General features: G+C 45.4%; 1 protein-coding gene across 1 annotated transcript in view; it reads right to left on the bottom strand.

Moving 5' to 3' along the window:
* Positions 1 to 2,596: 2,596 nt before the first annotated feature.
* The window catches only part of IFT43 (intraflagellar transport 43), a 43,571-nt gene continuing 19,660 nt past the window's right edge, over positions 2,597 to 26,507 (bottom strand). Inside the window, exons 4-9 of the mRNA XM_069017926.1 lie at positions 17,910 to 17,942; positions 17,388 to 17,434; positions 5,491 to 5,563; positions 4,016 to 4,091; positions 3,611 to 3,673; positions 2,597 to 2,841 (exon numbers count right to left, since the gene is read on the bottom strand). Of these exons, the coding sequence (XP_068874027.1) occupies positions 2,731 to 2,841; positions 3,611 to 3,673; positions 4,016 to 4,091; positions 5,491 to 5,563; positions 17,388 to 17,434; positions 17,910 to 17,942 (403 nt within the window). The 3' untranslated portion in view covers positions 2,597 to 2,730. The remainder of the gene's footprint in view (positions 2,842 to 3,610; positions 3,674 to 4,015; positions 4,092 to 5,490; positions 5,564 to 17,387; positions 17,435 to 17,909; positions 17,943 to 26,507) is intronic.

The raw sequence follows: 26,507 nt of genomic DNA, 5'->3' as shown, positions 1-26,507 counted from the left end.
GCTCTTCCTCAGCAATGTAAGTACAGAGCAGAACAAAGACTAAGCAAGACTCTCTATGTTGAATTGCCATCTTTGAATTGAAAATGGAAAACACTTGGCAGGTATATGAAAGCCATGTTTGAACTGGGAACTGGAGGTTCTTAATTTCTGACCCTGATTCTGCCAAAGATTTGTTATCCAGCCCTAAGCACACCACTGCACCTTGCATTACCCCTCTGCAGTACAGGGTCTGTGGAGACCAGCAAGGGAATAACTCCTCTATGCCTTGGCCAGGCACAGCCCAGAGGGCTGATCCGAGTTCCTAGGAATTGGGTGCACTGTTTTGAAAACTGCTCTCACTTCTTATCTCACCTGAGGATCAACCAGACCTACACCTTTGCAGTCTACAAGAAAAATTTCCTCTCTTGCATGCTCTTTCCACAGGACTTGTCAGAAATCCAGGTTCCTGAGGCAGCTTTGTCACAGCCAATACACACTGGTGCATCACCATGAACCTGGGCATGAAAGAGCAGCTCACTGTTTCTCTTTAGCAAAGACAGCAACAGGCATGTGACAGCACCAGGACGTGAGAAAGAAGAAGCAACAGGTCTTATTCATGTTCCCAACACTGCAACCAAAACACAACTGTGGAAGGAAGGTGGGTGGGAACAGCTTACTGGAGAAGGGCCAGGAGCCCAACACCCACCTCACCTCTGCCAGCTGTGGAAGGAGTTGAAGAGACATGGAAACAAGTCTCAGTCTATTAAGTTTATTGAAGGAAATTAAAGAGACAACTCGATGCCAGTGCACATAAATACTGAAGCAATGAGAAAATATCTGACAGCGTGGATGTGGAAAGGTAAAAGCAAACAGGCTCAAGAAAAAAAAAAATGAAATTCAAAAACTGAGTCTAGAAATAAAGCAGTTTTTAAACCATAATGGCAATAATCTATTAAAAAGCTAACCAGGAGAGAGTTTTAAATATACTGTCTGCCTTTCTAAAAGACATGCAAAGCTCAGCCCCATCTCACTGGACTCTGCCATGGCCTATACTATAGCAGGTCAGACTAAATGATCAAAGCTATCTCCTCCTGCCATAAAATAGATGAGATTGGCATTTTTTTCTAGCCCTTCTCTCCAGCTCTGCTCAGGTATTTGCTGGGTTCTCGAAGTCCCAGACTGGGCACAGGCCTGGCTCACACACACCTGCTTCCCACCCCAGAGTATCTCCACCCAGGGTCCCCAGCTGAGACAGGTAGCCAACAGCACTCATTTTTTTTCCTCTCAGACTGGCTTGTTGTCTGTTTTACTAACCTATTTTAGTTTGCTGAATTTAATTTTTTTTTTCCTGGGATGTACAAAGCATTCTAAATTCTCTTTGGCCAGGAATCATAAGTGTCACAGAAAAGTAGACACTAGGTCACCTGGGAAGTTTCTGCTCCTACCAAAACAGGTTTCTCTGCTCAGAGAAAGACTTTCAGATTATCTTCCATACAATGGCCTCCCAAGCCTCTGCCTCACCTAGTTTTCTAGTTATAGGAGACAGGTCTTGGTTGTAAAAAACTTAGTGTCTCCTTAAGACAAATAAGCCTCCCCTTATTTTTGTGGTCCCAGACTGGGGCCCAACTACTTCTCTTTCGTTGGTAAAGTTGTTTGGCATACCAACTCTCATCTGAAATTCTGCAGAGTACTGAATTCACAGTGAGTTATTTGACCTGTCCTGCTGTCACAAAAGTGGGAATGCAGTACTCTATTAGACCGACCAAACAAGCAAAGAAAAGCAGCACAGCAAGCTTCCTCCCAGCACCTGCACTCCCCAGAAAAACATAGCAAGATTCTCCAACAGGACAAGGCTTTGAAGGACATTGGTTTAGAAGTAATGTTACTGTTTCCCCGCAAATAATGACCACAGTTCTACAGGGACAAGGTATTAACAGCTAAATGAGTTTTTCTTTAGATGACAATGAGAGTGAGTTATTTGGTTCCAAGGAGACACCCACCAGGGAGTTACCTTGTCTGAGAGCATCAGGTTCCATTCTTTCACACACATGGAATAAACATTTTCCTTGTAAACTACCTATTGCCTGAAGCGATCTCCATTCAGGCTGTGGTTTCACGTGATTGCAAAAGCTAAGTGAGGTTATGCCTGGTCAGAATTTAGCTGGGAGACCTCAAGGTATAAATAGGTGCTGTAAGAAGTGGCAGTTTAATAGGTGATGCTGCTTCCTGAGTCAATACAGAGGTAATGTTCCAAGAGAGAGGTTAAGCTAACAAGGAAAGGCTGGAGGCTGCTGGATGAAATGTAAATCAGGTATCCTGACAACTTGAGGTGTCTGTTGTGAGGAAGACGGTAACCTGGATGTCCTATGAAAACAAGTCTATCAGCCTAAGCTTCTCTGACAGCCATCAGTGCAAACCACACTCCATTGTATGATGGTCCACTCTAGACAGGCTGCATTCCCACAGAGGAAATACTGACCATTGCAGTTATCTGTAGAGGTGCTATTGAGGTGCAATGACTGTTTATAAGTAAATATTTTACTGTGTTTAGAATTCTTAATTTCTTATGAGAACAAAAGTTCTTATTAAAAAATAACCAAAACTTCTCCCAAGACAATTTTTCTATGAAGCAAGGTCCTATTTATTTTCATGTCTGAAATAAATTCTCAAATACAAACAAGTGAATAAAAAATTAAAGTGCTTAACTATTTACAGGGGGTGGATGTATGAGACGTCTGGTGTGTCAGAGCTCTACGGGAGACTGAGGTGGTCCTCCCTCTCCGACTGTCCCACGTCCCACTCAGACACTAGTTCTGAGGACACCTCTGTGAAGAGATGGTCCCAATCCCAGCTGGCATCATCCTACCAAGAGGAAAAAAGACAAACATGCTGACATGTTACTGGTGTCACCCAAAGTTCTCTGAACAATGCCAGAGCAGCAAAGAGAGAAACCAAAAGGCAACTGCCCTGACCAGGGAAGTCTCAGATTCAGCTGGCTAGAACAGTAATACCAGCCAGAATGAAATGTGAATCCCTGCTACAATTTTAAAACATTGACAAAATTATTCATGTTCCAAAACTCCAAAAAGGACATTAATTGTTAATATAATTGTTAATATTAGATACTCCCAGGCAGGGCGTAGAAAGGAGCCCTTCCACTCTTCTGCACTTCTGCAGTTCAAAGCTGCAGAAATCCTCTGTTCCAAGTCCTGAGCTCAGTTGTATTGAGGTTGTTCTGTCCTGCTTTAAAAACCCCCTGCCCAAACCCAAATGCTTTCTGCCTTTGTCCCTCTGTATTTTTCTGTAGAACCACCTGTAGCTCATGGTGGCTACCAAAGGACAAAACAAAGCACTGGTTCTGCAGGTATCTCTGACAGTACTAGGCCCTTTACATTTTCCTGACTAGCTCCTTCATACTGAAGGGGGCCAATCATAGTGATGCCATAAACTGACACCAAGAAAGCACTATCTATCTTAAAAATCATCTGCTGGGGAAATCAAACCTCCAACAGCTTGGACCAGCTCCTCCTCACATCTCTTCTCCACCCCACTGACATGGCTTCCTTTCCTAGTACAGTCTGAGACACACAAGAAGCTTTTACCTTGATGTTTCCACAAAACAAAGACTCACCTCTCGTAGTTCATGCTCTGGAGCCAAAACTTTGGTGAGGAGCTTCAGGTCTACCTCCCCATCCTATGAACATAGAGAGTCACAATCTTACAGACGCAGAAAATGGACATGATCATTTCACCAGATACGTTTGTTAGACATCGCCACATTTGTCTCATAAGGGTCACTTTGTCCAGGACAACTCCAAAAACCTCACCTGAGCAACAGACACCATATCCACATTATTTACAGGCACAAACAAGTACAAAAGCCATGCTGCAGAGAGGAACAGACTTACAGGGAGACTGCAAGTTCTTTGGATGATTAGTCTGTGTATTTTGTGCAGCTGAGTATCACTGTGGAGGATGACATGAGCCCGGAAGGAGAGGGACTCACATTGGCCAGCCCATAGCAACATCCACTTACCAGAGTCTGGAAGGCAGCATATTTCATTAGATCTTTGTCCAGGTCATGGTAGGTCAGCACACGGTTCACCTGCACACTGCAGCCAGAAAGGGTCAGAGAACAAGCCTGTGTCAGTGTGGAAGCACACGTGAGGAGAAGGGTGGCATGAACAGTAGTCTGGTGACATCTTGAGTGTCCACATCCCCCGTGCAGACTCTTGGGATGGATGTACCCAAACAGAAGCACAGTTCAGTCAGCAAATGAACAGTCATTGACAAATCTATGTACTAGGTTGTGCACATGCATAAAAATAGGATGTGGAACAACCATGGACTCCCTCAGAGAAACCAGCATGCCAAAAGAAGATCTGTAGACTAGCTGCAAGGGCTAGAAAGAAAAGAAGACCGTAGTGAGCATTCAAACAGCCCCAGTGCCTTAGCAAAGGAGCCTCTGAGAGCAACACCATACAAGCTACAGAACAGTACAGATTTTGGGATTTTCAAGTCTGAGCTGTAACAGAACTATCAAATATGACTTTAAAATGTAGCCTTCCAAGAAAAACATGGTGTAGTGGGGTGATAACACTGTTGTACCACACTCGCCTTCACAGGTGATACAATGCTATAGAAAAGACCTTCTATTAATTGCATTTGCTTATGTTTGTCCATGAAAATCACTTGTCTTTTCTACTGCAGGAAAACTATGAATACAGATTGCGTGATTAAAAAAAAAAAGGACAAAAAGAAATGAACTCCAGTGAGAGACACAGTAATTTTAAATTTATTACTATAAAGTGTCAATTATTTTTGTTAGCAGCTGTATTTTGTTAACAGTAACTACTCCACACTTGTGAGAGAGGCATCTGGGCCAGGAGTAAGATATCCCACCCCTCCAAATAAGGGTCAACAGAAATCCCAGTCTGTGACCTTGGCAATAGGCCCAACAGAGGAGAGAAGACTTTCCTGGTATGTTTAAGACAAAATCCCAAAAACTTTCATTTCTTAAAACCTTCTGGTCTCCCTTGAGCTGACTCCAAGGCTACTGTGATAGCACCTTCAAACAACAGGATTGTACTTTGCAAATTAACTATGCACTTGAGTAAGAAGGATATCCTATGGAGGGCAAAGCAGCCTATGACCATCATAATCAAAGTGTGTGTGATAATGCATGTGTATTGGAGATGTTTGAGTTATGCAGGCAACCTTAAATCAAGAAATTCCCTACTTCTGAGAGTTTAATTTTGCAACATCAAATACGTTATTCTAATGTAGGTTTTTTATAGAGAGAGAATATGCAGTAATTGCTTTCTCCATGTAATAGGAAACAAGCAGTTTGCACTGTTCCATTTGGAGCCCTACTGTTACAAAACACAGCACCAAATCCTGCTGCACAGCACTGCTGCTGACATCCAAAGAGCATGAGTAAGATGGGTTTAATTTCACTAGCCAGTTTGCACTGCTGATGAGAGCCTCGAGGGCACCTGGCAGTGTTCTTACCTGGGGGGAGCTGCCACTTGCATGGCCAGATCTTCCTCCTGGACATCCTCCAAGTCAGGGATTACGGGAATGTCTGCAACAAGAGAAAGCAGCAGCAGTAAGTGGGGAGTGTTGTGCTCTCCTCTCACTGAAGACAAAGGTTCTCTTGCTTCACAGACACAAAGCTCCCTGTTTCTTATTAGAGGAAAACACAAAAGGGTTATTTAGAAATAATTAAAAATACATTGTTTAATATTAAAACAAGGCAATAAAACTTTGAAGTGTGGGGTCACAAGAAATCTTGCAAGAGGAGCAGATTAATCCAGGTAGGGCTCTATAGGCCATGGACTATGCATCTGAACACAACCCTGAAGCGAAAGAAGCCAGCTGTACTAAACCTTGCTGCCTACACTGCCATCATCAACTGGTAAGAATTTGCTTGTTATGTGTTATCATTTATTCAGACACCAGGCACCTAGACTCTGTTAAAAATGAAACGTGGGGCAGAAACTGAGAGAATACACATAAAACTACATGTTGAAGAAGCTGCTGTTGGGGTGTCAGGCTGTGCAGAGGCCTGTGACCTCCCTCAGGAAAGAAGTGCTGGTGGTCTAGCAGACACAAACACTTGGGAACACATCTAGTTGTATTGTCACAAACCTTTTCTTGATTTCCAGTGTCATCCTGGAATCGCTGAAGGTCACTGGGTATTCCCAGCACAAGGACTATGGCTACTCCAACTAAAAAGGATGCTAGAAACGAAAGAATTGAGAACAGAAGGAAGAACTGAGTGTACTTTGCATCCTGCTAAAGAAGCAAGGCTCTGAAAGTATTGCACAGTTTGTCATTTGACAAAGCACTGCAAAAAGTTAGTGCAAAAAAAGGAGAAAGAGAAGGCAAAGTAACTGGAGGCACAAAGCAAGGATAGAGTACAGCAATACAGAGCTCCTTTAAAGACTCAAGGCCACAAAGGCTCTCCAGAGACCCCAAGCCCTCAGACCATGGAGAAGCTGGTTTGGCTTAGGGAAAAGGTTTCGTTTGCCCAGTGTGCAGGCAAAGTTGGCCCCTTCAGCACTGGAATGAGCAGTCTGCTCCCACCTCTGCCAGCAGTGCAGCAACGCTACTGCTGGATGGCAGCAGGCAGCCGAGCCTGGCTTTGCCCCGTTTTGCAGCCCAGGCTGAGATGAATATTCAGAAGCTGGAGAGACATTCCCACCTATGGTGCCGAGGGCTCTGGGCGGGGCCTTCCCGAGAAGCCCCTTCTCCAGCCACCTGTCAGAGCTGCGCAGGTTCTCAGCTGCCCTCCCCTGCTGCACGTCCGCCGGTGCCCCCGCTCGCTGGCCAGGAGATGGCCCTGGCCCAGCTGCAGCAGGGCACGGGTCAGCCGGGCCCTGGCGCGGTGGCCGTCCGGAGCTGGCCACACAGTGGGATTTCTCGCTAATTGGTTGCCTGGCGGAAGGCTGAGCGGGACAGGGGCTGTCACGAGCGCCTGGCCACGGCAAAAGGAGTGACAGCTTGGCCGGCCTCAGCAGAGCTGTGCTTTCTAGCTCCCCAGCCGCCCAAGGAACAGGTGCCTGCGAAGAGGCTTTCCAACTGCAGCAAACTTCCCAAAGACTTTTAAAAGGGAAACTGCAGCAACAGCCCCTAGGCTGCCCCTAAGACAGAGGAGGCACATGTCTCACCTGTGCATTGCTGGGAATTTGGGGCAGATCTCCCCACCTCTGCTTGTGAGGACAATAGCTGGTAGAAGCTGCTATCCCGCTGGCTCTTCGCTGCAGAGGCTCCCAGCTCTTGGTAAAACTTGGAGCAAAATTTAGGGGACAAAAGCAAAGGGGACAGACAGAGCAACGTGTAGGCAGCTGGTAAAGTCTGCTCAAGGATAATATGTGAGAAAATCCCTGTACATAACCAACACGGACCAAGGAGGGAACCAACTGGTGAGACCGGTCCAAAGCGGGGAATGAAGGCCTGTGCAGAGGTGCCCCATTAAGTCCAGCAAAATGAGCATGGAAATGAGAACCATTTAACCTCTCCTGAACTAATGTATCCTTTTTAGGATGAGACTATGAACGTTTCTCAGCAAACACAAGTTAATTAAAAACTACCAGGGAACAGAGCTGTCTTCACCCACGGAGCGGGAGAAGGTCAGATCCTTATCCATCTTTGACAGCAGAAATGTAAAAGGTGTATGCAGAAAACTGAATTTCTTCACTCAGTGCTCATTTTGGCAGCTATTTCAGGAGTCTCCTCTTCCCAGTTCTCTTTTGTTTTTGTTGATCTATTTTTACACTAGAAAAAGTTGTAAACTTTGAGCCCTGATCAGTGATGTCCCTTCCATTTTTCAGGTTCACAAAGACTCCTGGGTTCTTCAGTGCTGATTTTATCTCATTGCCATTGAATTCCATGGAGAGATTTCTAAACCTCTTGCAGAGCACGACCTCCACTCTGTATTAGCAAAATTCAGGCAATCACTTAGAAATTCTTTCCAAAAGAAATTCAAGGCTCCGATATTTTATAGACACTTTGAAAATATTTCAGACGGAAGAGCTGGAAAAGCTCTGGGGGCTCCTGCTAGCCAGTGCATGCTTGTTCTTACTGCAAAGTGTGGATGCCTTGCCCATTTCTAGGCAGAGGCAATGCCCTTTAGGACTGTGAGACTGACAGGAAACAGTACAGAAATGTCACAAATTTTAAGAAAATATCAGGTCCTTGGGCTAACTGCTATCAGGGACAAATAATTCCTGAAATATTTGGGTCTTTATTTCACTTGTTACTCATAATTACCTTGTCCCTCTGCCAAGTCCCATGGTGCCACTTTTGCACAATCCCTCTCCCTTGTCTCTCTGTACAGTTTGCAAAGTCTCTCAGTTCTGACTTATCACCAAGGGCTCAACCTTACCCCACTCATTCTCCAGCCAAATAATTGTTTTGTTGCTCTTCTTGAGACTCACATCTTTCTTTCCTATAAGCTCTGGTAACATAGCTAAGCTGCAGCGCAGTGTCTGCTGCAGGGAGAAGAGCACAACACGGGCTATTGTGCTGCAGGAGAGTAGGCATATGCTCTACTTTTAATATTCCCACTAGCTGCAGGGAGGCTTTACATATAACATTAGTAGATCAGAAATGTTCACAGGAATAATGTGTGTGAATGTCCTCCCAATCTCACACTGCATCTTTTCCCAACAACAAAGTTGCATGACAAACCCCCCACCCTGTGTGCTTTGCTCTGTGACCCACATTTTGCCTCTCCTGTTCATAGTGTGGGGGCTTCAGATCATTTTCCATAAACCTGTGTTTTTGGTGCAGAACCTTGACAGATACTTTACTGGCCATGTTCTCATGCCCGTGTAGAAAAACCTCAGAAATGACTGCACAAAAGAACACACCTTCACAGATACCAAGTCGCTGTAATGTAGTGAACAATGAAGTGAACAAACGACCTGTGCAAAGATGAGTGGGCACCAAATGCTAGATGACAAATGCAAACTCCCCTCCACCTCCCAGATTATTATGAACAAGTGAACAAACAATAAAACCAAAATGAGTATACTTGTATGGAAATTATGGTGGGGAAGGAGACACCAGCACCAAATGTTGCTTAGCTGGGGAGTTAAGCCACTGCACAAAACTGATTGTCCCAGAACATCTAAGCCCCAGCATATAATTAAGAATAATATTTTATTTCAATAGCTGAACTTAGCTAGGTCTTACACAAAAAGAGCTTCGTGACCAAGTTATGGCAAGGCACCAATGACATAAGACAGAAGAGTGTGAATGGGAGGAGGAGAAGATGAAGGGGAAAGAGTGAAGGCAACCCATGCTACATTGCAGACAGTCAAACAATAAGAAAGGAACAGCAGCTTTTCAAGTCATACAGAAAGGAGGGCTTTATGTGCTCATATTAAAGTACATGTACTAACCATCACCTTTTTGACTTCTTCGCAAGTAACTTACTGACAGGCAAAGAAGACAACCACAGAAAACAATGAGCAGGAGGTGGAAGAACCTGTACCAATCTAATACCCAGCTGCTCCTGAAACTTGGTAGATTGCACCTCCCCTACCAAGCAGGAGCTGATTTTTGGTTTAGTAGCAATACCTGCAGTCTGGGTCTCTTAAAATCCTGTAAACTCACAGTAAGATCTGATCCTTGCCCCAAAGAACTAAGCTGTCTGCTAGATACAAGATGGCACATAAAAAGGGACAGACAGAATCTCTTCCAGGGACAGACAATAAATCACTGGCAAAGCTGGATCTAGAAACCACATTCCAGTTCAGGCCTGCAGTTAGTTGGGAGTGTGGTTGCTGCTTACTCCCTAAGCTGCTTTAAGAGTACCCTGAGCCCACATCCTGGCACCCATAAACAAAGAAGACTCCATCTCACATAGTCTGATCCACTTTCCCCAACTGGGTCAGTGTTTCAAAGGCCAGTTCAGAATGGACACTCTTGTGGGGACTGTGCTGCCCTCCCTGTGCACACACCACCATATGCAGAGAACACAAAGAGGGTAGTGGCTTCTGGAGTTGACAGTCTCCTACCACCAAACAGGTATAAAAATGAAACTAACTTTATGTTGCTTGCTCATAAAATGTAAAACTGAAATAATTACAATATCTCTGCTGCTGCAAAACTTTGTTTTACTGAATGCTGTTACCTTCTGCATCACGTTTGGGGAATTTTAAACAGGCAAATGGAAGGTCTGATTGAAGATGAAGTTAAGTGAAAGAAATTGGTCTCATTTAGCACATGACAGGATTCATCTGTGTTCCCAAGTCCACTGAGGTAGCATCATGTGCGTTTCATATTCATGAGCTGCTGCGACACTGTGTCCCCTCATTTACAAAGCACCGTGTTCAGCAAATTCTGTCCCTGTGGACACACTGTGCATTTCATGGTCTTGTCAGAGAGACATCAAACACTTCAGTAACCAAATACCAGAAAATGGCTTTAATTAGCACATCTCAATGCAATAAATAATTTTTCTCTCTAAGTGGAAAAATGGAGAATTAAAAAAAAAAGAAGAAAAAAAAAGAAAATAAAAAAGTGGAAAGCAACAGGCAAAAAAAAATCTTCAAAAAACCAAAAAGAACAAGGGACACAGACAGCTTCTGCTGAGCACACAAACAAGCTTGAAGCCTCTTGGAAGCTTTCTCAGGAGAGCAGCAGGCAAATGGAGACAATAAAGAACGCTTCTTTGGATGCTTGGACATTAATTTCATAGGGATGTCTTTCCCTGACTGAAATTGCCCTACTAGTAGGCCAACATGGAGCAGCGTACCTGCCTGATCAGCCAGCAGGGAGATGAAAGCAGCAGAGTGAAAAGCAGGCAATACTACAGCTACCAGGGCACTGTCTCAACAGCTGAGATAAGCAGAAGATAAGCTGAGTGTCCCCTGTCCCAAAGCACCCTTCTGAGAAGAGAATAGTAACAGCACAACCTGGCCAAGCTGATGGGAAAAGTCACCCTGTGAGCGGGTGCCAGAGGAATCACAGGATCTAGAGAAGGTCATACAGCAGATTCAGTACTGACCCTACAGCTTTGCCTTAAAAGGTTATGCATTTGCCTTGCATAATATTGCATCTCAGCTAGACGGATGACTGGCTGGAGGGTCAGGTGGTCTGGGAGACATTCTACTTGCTTCAATAGTGTCGTGCTTTCACAGACTACTTGGTGTGGCATGGCTTCTTCTGCACCTGACAGCTTGAAGGGGACAGGCATCAGGCTTATCTGCTGCTTCCCAAGGCTGCTGCTGACACAAAGGCTCTGCCCAGTTTCAGTCATTTGAAGTGGGAGAAGAGGCACAGAACAGCCCTGTCAGATGAGTCACTGGGCTCAGTGCAGGGCTTCATAAGCAGTAGTGCATGTGCATGTACTTATGCAAGAAATAGGAGCAGACACTGATGGCTTTTAAGGTGAGAAATCTCTTAATGCATAGGTTTGTTCATCATCAGCAGAAGACAGGAGAGACTGGAGGCCATGCCCAAGACCTGGAGTCCACCATGCTCCTGAGGTTATCAGCATTTAGAGTGGTAACACAGCTCCTAGTCTTACCAACAGCCCCCTGACAGAGTGCTATGCCTGCCCTCCTTTCCAGTAACATGTGTCTTCCTCTTTTTAAAGACTGTTCCCTGTTCCTTTGCAGTATTCCCCTGCTAAAACATACTCAGAAGGTAGTGGGGCAGCAGATGAGAAGGCATGAGGTGTCCTTCTCATGTCCTCTCAGGAGAGGGTGTGGTAAACTCAGAAACACAAAACCCTCTTCAACAACGCTGGAGATGAGGGACTTTGCATTAGAGCATTACTGGGGCAGGGAAAGCAGCTTCTCAGGATGCTCCTGTGGAAGTATGTTCAGGAGCAGGCGTGCCTGATTCTATTTCATCCTCTTCATGTTATGCTGGAAAAACAAGACAAACTACATTTCTTTTATGCTAAATCCTTAGGTTTTTTATTTTTTCTTATATATATTTATTAAAAAATGCCTCTTTGATCGGCAGCACCCATGACACTTCCACATCCAGCGACTCCTCAGAAGCCTCCCTCCCTCCACACAAGGCCACCACTGCTGACAGCCAGCTGGGTTTGATCAGAGCCACTCAGAATCGGATTTTCATAAGACAGATGAGGAATCTTACTGCTGCTCTCTCTCATATCAGATGAGAAACTGAGGAGGAGGGGGGACGGGTCCTGAGGGAACAACACTACAATCAAGGGCTACGTGGTTCTCTCTCTGTCCCTCCACTGCTGCAATTTTCAAAGGAGTTTGCCTCAGGCAGTTTTAAATGATGGTGTCTCAATTCTGTAATCATCTTTCAAGAGCTTTTTCTTAAAGGGTATTTTAGGTAAACCTAGTCCGTCAACTACATTTATGGACTCAGCAATCACAGACCCAATATGACTGTGTATCAACCATATCGCAGAATTTAGCAGCAGAAGATGTTTCCCAGACTGTCATTGTCAGCCCCCAACAAGCTGTATGTGCTTCCTTGTAATTAAGGAGCCCACTGTCCCTTGGCCAGTGGTCTGCTGCTTCAAACAGAATTTCAGACAATCTCTTGGGACATACTCTCTTCTCTTCCCTGCCCACTGTGGCTCTCAAGAGAGAGCTTTCCTCCAGCACCAGAGGCTCTAGATCACAATGCCAGCGTTACTGGAGGAGTTCGAACTAGCCTGGACCAACAGTTCAGTGGAAACCATCCGGCTGGGCTGAGTCTGCCCTTCAGTGACCTTGCACAGAGACTCAGGGTAGTGCATTGGGGGAGCAGCAAAGGGGAGGACTGTGGTGTGCTGACAGAGCCACACACAAAGTCACAATGGAGAATCCCAGACACCCAACAACCACTGACACTCTCTACCTCAAAACCTTCTATTCAGCCCATTCATACCGCTGCCAAAACACTATGTCTTTCACTCTGTCTCCATTTCACTGATGCTCAGAACTTTTCATCCATTTAGCTCTCCCCAGATCACTCCAACACTGCCTTCTAAGCCTATGAAGTACCCACTGGCCATATCCCTGACTGTTCCTGCAAATTCTGCCCTCCCATTACCCTCATTCTGCCCCTCTTACCCACTGCAGCTATCCTTGCAGCTCATGGCCTCTGGAATCCACCAGCACTTGGAGTGCTCTGTAAAAATGGCAGCTTACCAGGGAAGCAACTGGCAAAATTGAGCAGGAATGATAGAGCAAACAATAACCCTCACTGTGCTCTATTCTCAGCTCTGTTTGGAGCAATACCATCACTGGTGCATATTCGCACGCAGCTCAAGAAGTGTTGGATATTTTATGGCTGTGAATTACAGACCTCCCACCTGACAGATAGGTATCACTGCCCAGAAGGATTGGGGACCATGGCATCTGCCCACTTCCTCCTCTGTTGTTCAGTCTGGTCTCTCATCCTGCTCAAATGCAAAGGAGCTGCTGGCACATGCCAGAAGGGTAAGAAGTCCTACTAGACGTTTGACATTGCATAGAGAGGTCTAATCATCCGCTCTGCTTCCTTGAGAAGGCTTCCCAGCAGGCAGAAAGGGGTTTTGCCTTGAGGGCACAGATCTAGTAACTGTCTCCTGGCAGCTTTCCTCACCTGCAGGTCAGGTTTGGGTTGTCTGTGTAGCATAGTCAGGCTTTCATTTCAATCAGCTGTCTCATTCACACACACTATCTGCTTTAAAATAACAAGCTGTTGTTCCTGCAGACAGAAAATCACACATCATATCCCAGTCTTCCAAGAAAAGCCCTAGGAGCTATGCATCCCAAGGGTAACAGAGAGAAAGCAGAAAGGAAGGGACTTCTGATGACGGGGCAATAGTCTGTGTGGGAATAGCTGGGAGAGGGATTACAACCTTAGCTAATAAGTTCCCATAAAGTGCTGAGGAGAAAAATCCAAGGGCAAAGTAGTAAGGAGAAAGACATCGGGGGGAATGCAATGCAGCAGTACAGAACTGGTGGACAAGAAAGGAACAACAAAGAAACTTCTAGCCAAAGGACAAATCAGATTGCTGAGGTGGGGGAGGAATGTTAGCATTTCTCATCCCGACAGGAAACAGCCCTATCTAGCTCTGTGCCAGAGACATACAAGCAGAGCAAAGCCCTCTGTGCCCTGCTGGAGAAAGAAGCAAAGGGAAGGGAAAGCCCATCAACTTCAGCTTGGTTGTCCCATCTTCCCTCCCACCTCATGACAAAGGAGAGTCTGCACGTGGCAGAAGCTCCTGGCTGCTACAGAAAAGGAAGCAGTGCTCTGCAGATAGCACCTTTTAAATTCCACTGAGAATCTCACATCTCCTATCTCATGCAGTTTCCCTGCCATACAGAGCTCAGTCCCGGCTGCTCATTTTCCCCATTGACATGGACAGAAAATTGAGCAATTACCCTTAAACTCCTCTCTCTCAGATTGCACAAATTGCTACATACAAAGCATTAAGCCCCCAATTGCCCCTGGCCAAAAGTGACTTAACTAGGCCTGTCCTTTAGGAATTAAGCACTTTTGTGTTGCTTGTGAAGGTTTATTATTCCTCAAGTGTGATGCTTTAAATCCTGCAAAAGCAGGTTTCTCACCATGCAGAGGACCTGGTCCCCCATGCCAAGGTCCCACTAACAAAGGCGTTATCCATTTGCTGTGCCTGAGTACTCACGAGTACCAGCATGTGTTCAGGAGGGTGGGGACTAAGATCACAGTGGGTGCTGTAGGCATCAACCAGATGCTCCAGAGCTACTTTTGAAGAGACACTGCACTTTTTCAAAACTGTCTTCCCAGCTTGGAGTTTTGCAGGGGCAAATGGTGCTTTTAGCCAAACACAAGTCTTTGCTTTCCTATAACTCAATAATGGCAACCTCTTAAAGGGGCTGTCTTGTCCTGGACTCTAGAGAAATAATTCTGAGCATGATCTGAGCCAAAGTTCTTCACTGCTGGCATCTCAAGGGTATTTATTGTGCAGTATAGATGACTTCCACCTTCTGGGTTTCCCTGTGCAACTGTAACAAATTACTGAAACTGCAGACCATTCTATGCATGTCCCTGTCTGGTCCACCCACTTACCATCTCCCATACTGTTTCAGTCGTTTCACACAGCCTAAGAAGTTTCTGTCCTTCTCTCCCAAACTCCCACAGAGATAAGGAATCAGATGCTATTTCATACACAGGCCAGGAGCAGTGAAAGATTTCCACTTTTATTTCTGAAACTACAAGGCATATCAAGCCCAAAAGCCTCCACTTGGCTGTACAAACTTCCCTCCATTCTCCACATGCTGAACTGGGTTCTCTACAGGCCCTATACTTTTTTAACACATTCTCAAACGGACTCCAAACTCGGAGTCTCTGGGTGTAAGTAATGTATAAAAGATCACAACTGAGCACATTCCAAATTCACAGGAACACCTTTTTAAGGGCATATAGTTTTGTCCTTCATTCTTCTAATGAAAAGGTTGGATGGGGGACGAACAATGTTAATGGAATGGTACAGCTCAGCTTTCTAATAGGTTAAAGGAAGGCGATCCAAATGTATTGGTTGACAGCAGCAATCGTTATGCAACCGCGCCTGTTCATATTAAGGTGTACAAGCTAACACATTATGCAGCACAAAATAACCGTGACCCATCCTTGGGGATCCATACACCAATGTCTTGATTTTTGTATGTTTAGAATCTGAGCTATACGGTTACAGTTAAGGACACAAACTCAAGTGCAGTTCTATGCAAAGGCGAGGCTGCTACAGCTCAATTTACTGCCCAGCCACAGCCACTGCATGCTACTCCCTGCCTTCTACACTAGGCACTTATTTGTATCTCTCTGCTTATTCAAAAAAGTAACTTTATTCAAGTTCTGGAGTTTGTTTATATGTCACTTTTCTTCACTGCAATTGCTGAGCCCACATGGAAAACTCCTCTCCCAGAATAGTTTCTTGATCTCCCTGTCGAAATAGGACCACAACCATGCAATGCACCATCCATTTAGAGATTTTCTATATGCAAATTAGACCCACAACCCAGCATATTTGCACCAGAAACTGCTTGGGTAGGAACTGTATCAGATTTGCAGGATCCTTCTTCTAATGCATAGATTTAATCCAAAGCCAAACTCCAGTTTGCAAACAATCCAAATTCAACTGCTAATCTGTGCCTAGGTTAGGCACAGATAAATAAGTGAAGTGTATTAGGATTCAAAATGTCTTCATACCACACTCTGCATCAATTCTATGCTATATTTATTACCCAAGGTCTTGAAGTGCTGAAAGTCACATGCTACAAACAAACATGTGGCAAGCATATTTATGCCTGGTTAGCAAAGACAGTCATACTCCAAGTACATGACCAAGGTTCAACAGAAAGGACAGCATGTGTGCAAACAGTCAGAGCTGTTCAGAACAGACTACCAGCCTCAGTGACATACGCTGAAATTTAAGAAGCCCAAGAAACTTCCCAGGGGGAAAATTTAGTCTGTTCTGAAGATGCCAATGCTATAAAGGTGCCACTTCTGGCAGTCATATGTTGCAATGCTTTATCTGTCTGGAAGACCCAAATAAGTCTTCATTTAATCTCATTAGCCACACTGATGTCTGATCCTTTGTGACTCCAGATAATTCTTCTGATGCTTGGTGATATTTTACAGGTGCAACTTTTTATACACTGTATAAAATTCTTAGTCCTTGAAAACTGAGGTACCTCCTAGAGGCTTTAATAAATTTTTATGCTCCCTACCGTTGTCTAGAGCTTGTCTTGAAATTCACACTGTGGTTTTTTCCTGAGATTTTTCTTGACTCATGCAGTCCTAGAAGAGCTGGTAATATACACTGTAAAGAAAACTAGTGCTAAGTCAGGAGTCCAGTAGATTTCATAGCAGCCTGTACAGGGATGAGATGGGACACCAGTGCTTATGTTTAGCTTACGATCTATGATCCTGGGTTAGGGCAAGCAGATTTTTTTAAATTAAGAATTCAACCATGACAAAGACCCCAAGACAGTGGTGCTTGTCTTGTTGGGAACAAGGATATTGCCATAAAAGGTAACAGATGCTTTAAGCAGAGCATACCATCACCTAAACCAGGGGAGAGCAGGGATTTCTTTCCCCACTCTTAACCTTTTTTTATGCTTTTAGCTCTCCTTTTGCCCCAGTCCACGATTATCCATGGAAGTAATTACAGAGAAAAGTGTGTCCTCAGCACTTTCCTGCTTGCCAAGGGTCCTCTATAATTCTGTGTTTATGAAGAGCCAGAGTTAGACTACAGGTTCATTTCTTCCTCCTCCCTCTCCATCTCCTTTACTCTCTCTCCCTCATTCATCTGGGGAGACCTAAGCAGCTCCCACATTTGTTTACCCCCAGAGTGGTTCATTTCCTTTCAATTTCTTACAAGATGCCTCTGCTCACTGGAGAGCCCCCAGACATGCATGAAGGCACTTCTTGCAGTCAAGTAGGTGATACCTTACCTCCTCCATCATCTGATGCCTCCACGGTCTGCTGTCTGAGACGATGGCTGCAGCAAAGCACAAGAAAGAATTTCAATTTCAAGCCCAGAAAAACATCTTGTTGTGCCCCCTTCCTCCCCATAAGCTTCATAGCTTGTCAAGGAGAGAGTTCCCAAGTATGCTTAGCCTGCAGACTGATCTTCCATACCCCTCATTGCTGAGCTCAGCAGAAATCTCATCTTAAGCAAGAGGTACCTAAGACAAACCCCTAGGCTGCAGACAGTAGGGCCTGGAGTGGGTCTGGGAGGAAAGCAGTTGCTTTCTCATTTTCCTTCTTTCTATTTTATGGGAGTGACAGAGCCATTATCTACTCCATATCCAGGGAACTATAGACTGGCCAGCCCTGCCCCATCCCAGGACACATGACATGAATTCCTGAAAGGCTCTGCATCCTTCCCAACTTTCAGATCTTGGTGTGCTGGTCAGATGATCATATCAGATGTAAAAGTTATGGAAGAAATCTCAGTAACAATGGGAACTTACTCTTCTACTTCTTCTGCATGCTTTCTTCCTGACCTGCAAGACAAGGAAGACTTATATTTAGGAAAGGCTAGAGAAAATTAAGAACTTCACCTTTCCCTATATAATTGTTATTGTGTAAAACAGTTCCTGCACCAGGTCTGATAGAACACATCACACCTTAAAGAGTTCTGAGTGACTATTAAGCCAGTGTATCAAAAAGTCCCTGAGTGTGACAGACTGAAACAAAACCACTTGGTTCCAAAAGACAGCCATGCCCAGATATGGCAAGAACCATATTCCCTGTTTTTTTAGTTTCTCAGATACTTTTTTATCCCCTTTGCCATCAGCTGCAGGTAAAGCTGGCCATACCTAAGCAGAGAGGTTGGCACAATGAAGAAGGTGCTATACTTTGTCTACCTACTCCTGTGAGGTCAAGAGGTTCTTCCTCCCCCTGGTTGTGCATAAAGACTTTCTGGTTGCCTTTCAGGTTAGGAGTCCCGCCTGAGCTGGCCAAGCTCAGGTCAGACATGCAGTCGCTGCAGAATATCAGGATTGATCTGGCCAAGTTAAAAGGAGTTCATAATAATAATAACATGGTGGGGAGGCACTGGCAAATGGCAGCTCCCTTGCTCTCCACCCCAGCAACCCCAGAACTAATTCAGTCCCGATTAGGGATGCTTCTTCAATATTCAAAATGTAAAACATGGAGGTTGCTGAACCAGCACTTTGAAAAGTTAATTAAATGCCAGGTTTCTTTTTAGCAGATACTCCATCACTCGCTGATTGCTTTGGCCATTTTGCAGAGTGAAGTTTCATGTCTGTGTGTTGGGAATAAATATTCTCCCCTCCCCTGAAGTCAGGGTGCCATGACAAAGAATACATGGGGCTCTCCCTTATCACATGGACTGTCCCAGGACACACCAAGATGTAAGAAAAGTTGCCCTGCCTTGCACTGTTCTTTTCAAAGCACTTCGTGACATGGCACAGGCGTTTCCTCATCTGTTCTCTGTTCTAGCAAGTTACAGTCTTCATCTAGCTCTCCTGTGAATAATCTATTCTTCTAAGAGCAAGGAGCAGGGCACAGAGGATGTCTAGCTATATGGAGAAGAGGTACAAGGAGAAGAAAGTCCTTTGTGTCTACTGCTCTCTCTGGAGCTTGCAGAATTGAGAAGCTAAAGATTACACTGAATCAGTGATTTGAGCCCAGTAATATCGACTGCTCTAATCAGAGTTGCAGCTGTGTGGTGACATCTGCATCGGAGCTTTCAGCTGTATCTGCACCCTCTGTTCAGAAGCAGAAATGCAACAGAACTGGGGAGTTTAGGAAAGAGCTCTTCCAGTGAGGATGAACTGTCCAGCTCCATCCTTCTCCCCAGTGGTAGTACAAAGCACTTTTTGTGAACCTCCTGATACTATGGAGAAAGACATAGATGGCTTCAGAGAACCCTCCACCAGCGCTCAGTGGCATTTAGACTCTGAGAAGATAGAGGTAGAAAGATGATGCAAGATTTCTCCTATTTTATTCCTCCTTTATGCCTTCACAGAACTGGTTCCCACATAGCCTTGCCGTCTCCGAGCTGAAACATCCCAAATGATGGTGTTGCACAGCCTTGCACAGTGAGATGATTTCCTGGGGGTTCAATTTAACATCTTCTTGGCATGATCCTGTTACTCTTGATGATTGTCCAACCCCAAGTAAAATTCTCTTGCTCAGTACTCACACTCCTTACATCTTTTCTCCTGTCTCCAGGCAGGAATGAAACACTCCACATGTTTATATTTCCCAGGAGAAAAGGTCACTCCTACTATCCCTGTAAGCAAATTCTGTTTCTTCTTCCTAAGCTGCTGTCATGACTGATATCCAGGTGGCCCACAGGGAAGGCAGTCATGTTAGTCCTAGAGGCAGAGACTGCTTTGCTCATGTTCTGAGACTTAAGCTTTCTCAACTTTCCCTTGTTGTTAGGAAAGGATTTATTCAGGACAATAAGCAAATACCTCATTATGAAACAGCTGCACTATATATTGGAAAAAATAGTAATTTGGGGAACAAACTCATCAGCAGGAAGGGGGAATAGTACCAGCCCCTTTAATCCCAGAGCCCAGGTGTTAGAACTCTCCTGTCAAACAAGACTGTTCCTTCCTCTTTCCAGGGCAAGTTACAGGCCCATGGTCAGCACCCCCAGGAAAACACCTTAGTCCCTGTGCCACAGATCCCAATGGTGGCACTGGGTGAGGCAAGTCTGTCACGCTGACAGTACTGTGGTTTATACAGATCATTTATATATGAGCAGCACTGGAGCAGGAGCTAGAAATGACTGCTCTTCTGTTTAGGAGAGACATCTGCTTCCAGTCACCTGTACCAGATATGTTTGTTAATATTTGATTTGGTATAACATTATTTGATGAAACTAGCATTTCAAGCCAGCTGATAAGTCACATGTAGAAACCAATCCCAAAAATATAGTATGAACCTTCTGTAGCACAGTCAGGAATTGTATGTTTTACACTCTCCATGGCCTTAATGATTGAGCAGAGAAGATACCAGGCAACCCACTATTTCATCTATTTTTTTATAAGGCTTCCTTTCATTTTGTTTGGTGCCAAATTACTTTTTTGGCTCTTGTTTCAGATTGAGGAAAAAAAATCACGAAACATTTTTTGTTTAACTAGTCGTTTGCTTTTTTGGTGAAATCGCATTACTTAAATCTACATAACAAAGTTACTCTGAGAGGAAAGACAAGCTTTGTCTTGTGTCCTAAGGTTAAAAACCTTCAAGGCAGCATGAGAAATCATTAATAGATCTTCAAAAGGTGCCCCACATTCAGTTCTGTCCATTCCATAAACTTAGCTGAGGGCTAAGCTATACATGGGGATAGTATTCCTGCAGAACCAATCACCTGCTTGTCTCTTTTCCCTCCAAATACTATGGAAAGCCTCACAGGATTTCTTCATGAAGTTACTACATTGCTTTAAGGATTGTGGAGTACCCCTTCCTAAGAACAGTCTCATCTTACCAATGCCAATTGCAACACATTGAGACCAACATTTCCTCCTTCAGGAATAGCAGGTCTGGGTACACAGCACCCTCTTCAATCATCTCGTGAGCTTTCTAGTGGTGAGTGAAAGCACACATGGAACAAACCTGGCTAAACTCAAGCCATACACAGCTTTCCTACTCTTTTCTCATGTTCTCACCAACACGAAGTGCACTGCCCTGCTTTGTCTGCTGCAGCAGCAGGCACAGCCCAGGGAGGGCAGCAACAAGGACCTACAAAATGAGCAACTGAATATGAACTACAGATACAGTCACTCGAGTAAAGACAAACAAAACAATACAATCCCTGGGGCAGTGAGCAGAAATACATTCAGTCTACTGTATTATACACCAGCCACTCCCCGTTTTTGTGAGACAGGGATACATCTGGTTTTTTCACTTATGCTTCCAAGTCCATTGCAACTGCAGGGGCAAAGAACACACACTCACTCCGTCACCTGGACAGTTCCCGTAAAACTCTCTTTCCCTGAGAGGCCATCAGCACTCCCAAACATAACCATAATCCCAGAATATTCCCTCTGGTTTTGGCCAGCTGCTTACCCCTCCCTCTCTATTTCAGAGTGTTGAATAGCTATGAAACTGGGTGAAAGACCCTGACAGTCCTTGTGTAACCCCATGGTATGTAACTCCTAGTACAGAATACCTGTTTCTCTCCTAGTTCTACCTTGGGGCAGAGGATATGGATCTGATCTCGTTCTTGAGTGTTGTCTTTGCTCAGTTCTGCCCAGGAGGAATCCTTCGTCCACATTAATGAGAAGGGGTTAAACCTCAAACCCGAGACTTTACTGCCACACACCCCCCTAATGTACAGCTGAGCTGACTGCAACTTCTGTGCTGAAGGGTGAAAGGCAGTTCCAATGTAGACATCATCTCTGTTAAACTGTTTCTTTCTCATTTAATGGACTACCACGGAGATCTAAATGGAGATAAAGTGACAGGGCTCAGAGAACAGCCAGGATGCTATCTTTATGCAGCATGACAGTGTGCAGTGGTTAATTAGACACCGTTAACCTATTTTAGCAGAGGACATAACTGGTATGAATGGGAAGAAATGTCCTTGAAATCGTTTAATGTCCACAGCTCTTGAGAGCTCCAGACACACTTGCGTCCTGCACCGCGCCACAGCCAAGCTCCAAGGGGTTCACTGTGCAGGATCGGAGGTTCTCATGCGGCCCGGGGAGGTGTGGGGGCGGGCAGCACAGCTAAGGAAAAGGGAAGAAATTACAGCAGCTTGCTAAAACGCATACGGAGGAGGCCGGACGGGAAAGCCCGGTATGGCGCGGCGGAGGAGGAGAGAGGGCTGGGAGCGCGAGCAGCCCGCTCGCCGGCCCGGCAGTGCCCGCCTCGCTCCGCCCGAGGCCGCGGGGCCGGGGCCGCTCCGAGCCGCGCTGCCCGGGCCGCCGCCACAGCCGCAGCATTGCCGGGCCGCGGCCGCCCCCTGCCGGGCACAGCGAGGGCCTGCGAGCCCGGGCTCGCCTGCGACCCGCCGCGAGCGGGCACCGCCGCCACCGCCGCCCGCGGGCTGTCCCGGCACCCGCCGCGAGTCCCGACCGAGGGCTGATTTCATTTGACAGGGCAGCGGGGGGAGAAGTTCATCTGCCCGTGTGTGTTGAGCCTATTTCCTGGCATGCCTCAACCACTTCTACGAATCGCGTGGAACCAGAAAGCCGCTCCAAGCTGCCCTCTTGCTAAAAGAATGAAACGTGGAAAAAAGGAGAAGGTCGTGATGATCAGAGATACATTTTGTTTGGAGACAGCAGGGCAATCAAAGGGCGGGCAGAGACGGGCTGGATGCGCAGGAAGCAAGTCAGCGGCCCGCGTTCTGCCTCAGTGCCTCCATACAAAACCACAACCCACCTCAACACCGAAGGCTTGGCTCAGCCCACAGGGAAGCACGAAGCCTTTTGCCTCTCGGGCAAAGACTGTAATTCAGGTCTAGGCCTGAGGAGGAGGGGGGGGAAAAGATTTAAAAAGACGCTGTACTCTCTTGCTCAAGTGTTCCTTAGGTGCCCATCACCACAGTGAGTGGGCGGTGAGCTAGGAGTTGCAGCTTGTTCAATAGCCTAAGGCACAACTAAGTTACACATCCAGTATGACACAGAAGTGCTAAGTGATAGTTCTCCGGGCTCTCCAAGTGTGGGTCTCGGTCACTGCTTGTCTGCTGTGGCACAGGAAAGGACACATTCACCAAGGCTGTCTGTAAATTATAACTGCTGCCCGTGCTGGAAAGCACCACAAGGTCTCTTCTCAGCTCTTCCATTGCACCTTCCCTGGGGCTCTAATCTCTTGTTTTAAGTTTCCACCCTCTCTTCCTGGCCCTGTGGCAGCCTGGAAAAGCCAGGTTTTCCTTTACAAAATTAAGGAGTTTAATCTTCACATCTCCTACAATCGAGGCAAGTTTTGCCATTGATTTCAGCATGCTATGAGCCTTTATTTTCGTCATAGGATGTCACCTCACAGCCCTCCACTTCCTAACCCTGGAATGCATGGCCAGCTGTATCACCCCAACAGGGTTTTGGGCAGACACACATTTTTTAAACTGTAATGGCCCTACCATCCACCTTGTGGCCCCTGTGCTTGCCAGACTGCATGCTGAACACACTGCCCCAGAGCATGGCTCTGGATGAGGATGGATGCAGCAATGAGCAGGCATGCTCTGTGAGATAGGATCTGACAGACACTGCTGCTAGCCAGCGCCAGCTGAAATGGACTTGTGAGGCACTTAATCAATCTCCAGCTGAAGTGTTTTTGTTTCTCCTCATGTCCTAATATGTGGGCTTACTTAACAGAAACAACAAAGGAGGAAAGCTCTGGCAAGCAGGACTTTAGGAACTGGCACAAAAGAACAAGCTGACAGAGAGTGTTCCCAAGGATCACTGAACCTCAGCCTACTCACTGCATCATCCCCGAAGCAGATGTTCCCAGGGTTCCCCCTCTCGCTCACTGGTAGAGAGCTGACCGGCAGAGCTGTTCAGAGCTCCCACTGAGCAACAGAAAAAACAACAACACTCAACACAAATTCCTGCTGTGTGGGAAAACAGAAAACAGTGCTGCAGTTTCTAGAGGTATCCACCACACATCTTTGGTCCCTGAGAACAGGGGCTCCTATCCAAGTGATCACGTTCTTGGCCTCCAGTAAGCACAAAGCCCAACTCTCACACCAAATGACTCTTGAGGTTACAGGAGCATTTCAGCTGCCTTTTAAAGAAAAAAGCACACTTCTGGATCCTCATGGTTACAGGAAAGAACTGACTGCTAAAGGAGACAGGAAGTGTATTTAAGCTTGTTTGGGTTTTTTTCAAACCTCACAATAGAGAACAAATCCATGATTACAAGGTTCAAAGACCTTTCACTCGTGACTGGCCTCACTGAAAACATTTATATGAAAAATACTAGAAAGAATTAGGTGTCTATTACTGAATGGTATCTTGTTCTGTCATCTGAGAGCAACAGCTTCTGAAAGACGGTATTTTAAGAACTTGCATTAAGAATTTGAGAGTAGTAGAGGGGTTATATGGGGAAGGGGGCTGGGGGAGGGGGAAATAGGGCCAAGCAAGTAGATCAGGTCATCTCAGGTCCATTTTAACAGGTAAACTGCATTAAGCTAGACTTCACAGTCAATATAGAGGTGACCTACAATGGCCAGACAAGCTTTTAGCCTTGGCTATGACAGATACAAAAGGGTTGAAAGTTGCATGTGTTCTTCAAGAAGGTTTTGCTATTTTAAAACAGAAATATTTGGGACAGCAATAATAGCATCCCCTAAATTTGCTGTGAAATTTCTTGGAGATGCAGAGAAATAAGGAAGAAAAATGCTTTGTTCTCAATTAAAAAAAAAAAAAAGTCAAAGAGACTTCGCCCTGAGAATACTCTGCCACTTCAGCAGCTTACATGGACTGCTACCAAAAATGCCACACTGCTGTTCTGTTTTTTTCATGCAGGCTTCATTTCTAGGGGAGCAAGAAGCTGCAATCCTACTAGACCTTCCATTGCCCAGTACATTTCCAGAAAAAGAAGTCAAAGAAAACTTCACTAACTGGGAAAAAATAAACAGAAATCTAGGTTAAAATTAAGGTAAAAAAAAAATAAAAAAAAAAAAGGTAAAAAATACTGAAAAGAAAAAAAAAGGGGAGGGAAGGAAAAAGAAGAAGCAAAACTCTTTTTCCAGGCTCTTCTGAGCACTGCAAAGACAGAAATGGACATAAGTCTAACACTTTCCCCTTGCAGGAAATTCTTGCAAGTCACACTAAGCAGGTTTAAAAGGACTAAAAATCCCCTGTCACAGCCAGGGCACTGAGATTCTCAGGTGACTCTTCTGTCTTTTAGGGACTTTTCTTTTTCTGCCAGTTATCTTTACTGAGTCTAAACAGAAACACCAAGGAGAGCTCACCCCAGCAATGACATGAAGGGACAAGAGGACAGGAGCTTGTTAGCATTCCTGGAACATCCAGCCTATTAAAAAAAAAAAAAAAAAGGAAAGAAAAAGAGGAGGGGGCAGGGAGAGAGAGGAAAAAACCCACCCTGGGCCTGCACATTGCAGCTTACCGCCATCTTGATGTCCTTGATGCGTGCCGATGGCATGGAGGTGGCTGGCACCAGATCAGCCCAAGAGAAGGAATGAGAGGCCAATGGAGATTTATGTGAGGAGAGTGAGATGGACAAGGTAAAATTGTCAGGAGGAGTTGTTAGAAAGTAAAATATATTGTGACAATTCCACTCCTGCCGTTCATCAATAAACTGACAGATCATTTAGTGTCAATTAGGAGTGATAGATGGACAAGTCCCCATGATCCTGGGCCAAAATTAATGGCTGGGAGGGAGAGGGTGATTGAAAATGACGGCTGACATTGAGAGGAAAGTCCTGAAGGTCCCCAAGGGGCCATTACTTGCCTCATTCCCTTGCAGATCAATGCAGGGACAAACCCAAAAACAGACACTTCAAGACAAAACTTAATCAGACTTCCTTTTCTTTCTTCTCCTTCTAAGTTGTGCCTCCTCACTTGGCAGCCTTGATCCTCTCTGCCTATACTCTTCACTGAGGACATCCGCAGATGGCTGCAAGCTGCAGAGTGAGGCTGACGTCTCCCATGCAGCCAGGAGTCTGGCTCTGCTCCTAACGTGGCAGTGTCACAGGGAAGCCCAGACTGAGACTCACCTCAACACTGCTGGATTGGGAGTAGAGGACAGAAGCAATGACACAAGCTTTCCCCCACTGTGCCAGATAGAGAAACTCATGAGCACTTTACTACTCCCAGCTGCAAGACGGGGATTGCTAGAGGTTCTAAAACCAGGCACTCTCAAGGGTCATTTCTTATAGAGAGAATACAGGATAGTTTAAGCCCATATTTTTGCAACAGGAGGTTTTTAACTCTACTTATCTCTAGAGACCTTGAATCATAAAACCCCTTAATCTCTTAAATAACTTTCCTCCAGCTCCAGGGTGCAATCTCACCACTGCCCATCCTTCAGAGCCTTAAATGATATCTACACAGAGGCTGAATTGCCCTGTTTTAAAGGTCATCCCGACTGCATCCCCTTCCTTCCTAGAGGCACTTAATATTCAC

Source organism: Aphelocoma coerulescens, chromosome 5 (assembly GCF_041296385.1).
Source record: "Aphelocoma coerulescens isolate FSJ_1873_10779 chromosome 5, UR_Acoe_1.0, whole genome shotgun sequence".
NCBI classification, from domain to species: Eukaryota; Metazoa; Chordata; class Aves; order Passeriformes; family Corvidae; genus Aphelocoma; species Aphelocoma coerulescens.
The sequence above is the reverse complement of the archived record's forward strand: the minus strand, read 5'-3'. Positions and strand labels throughout refer to the sequence as shown.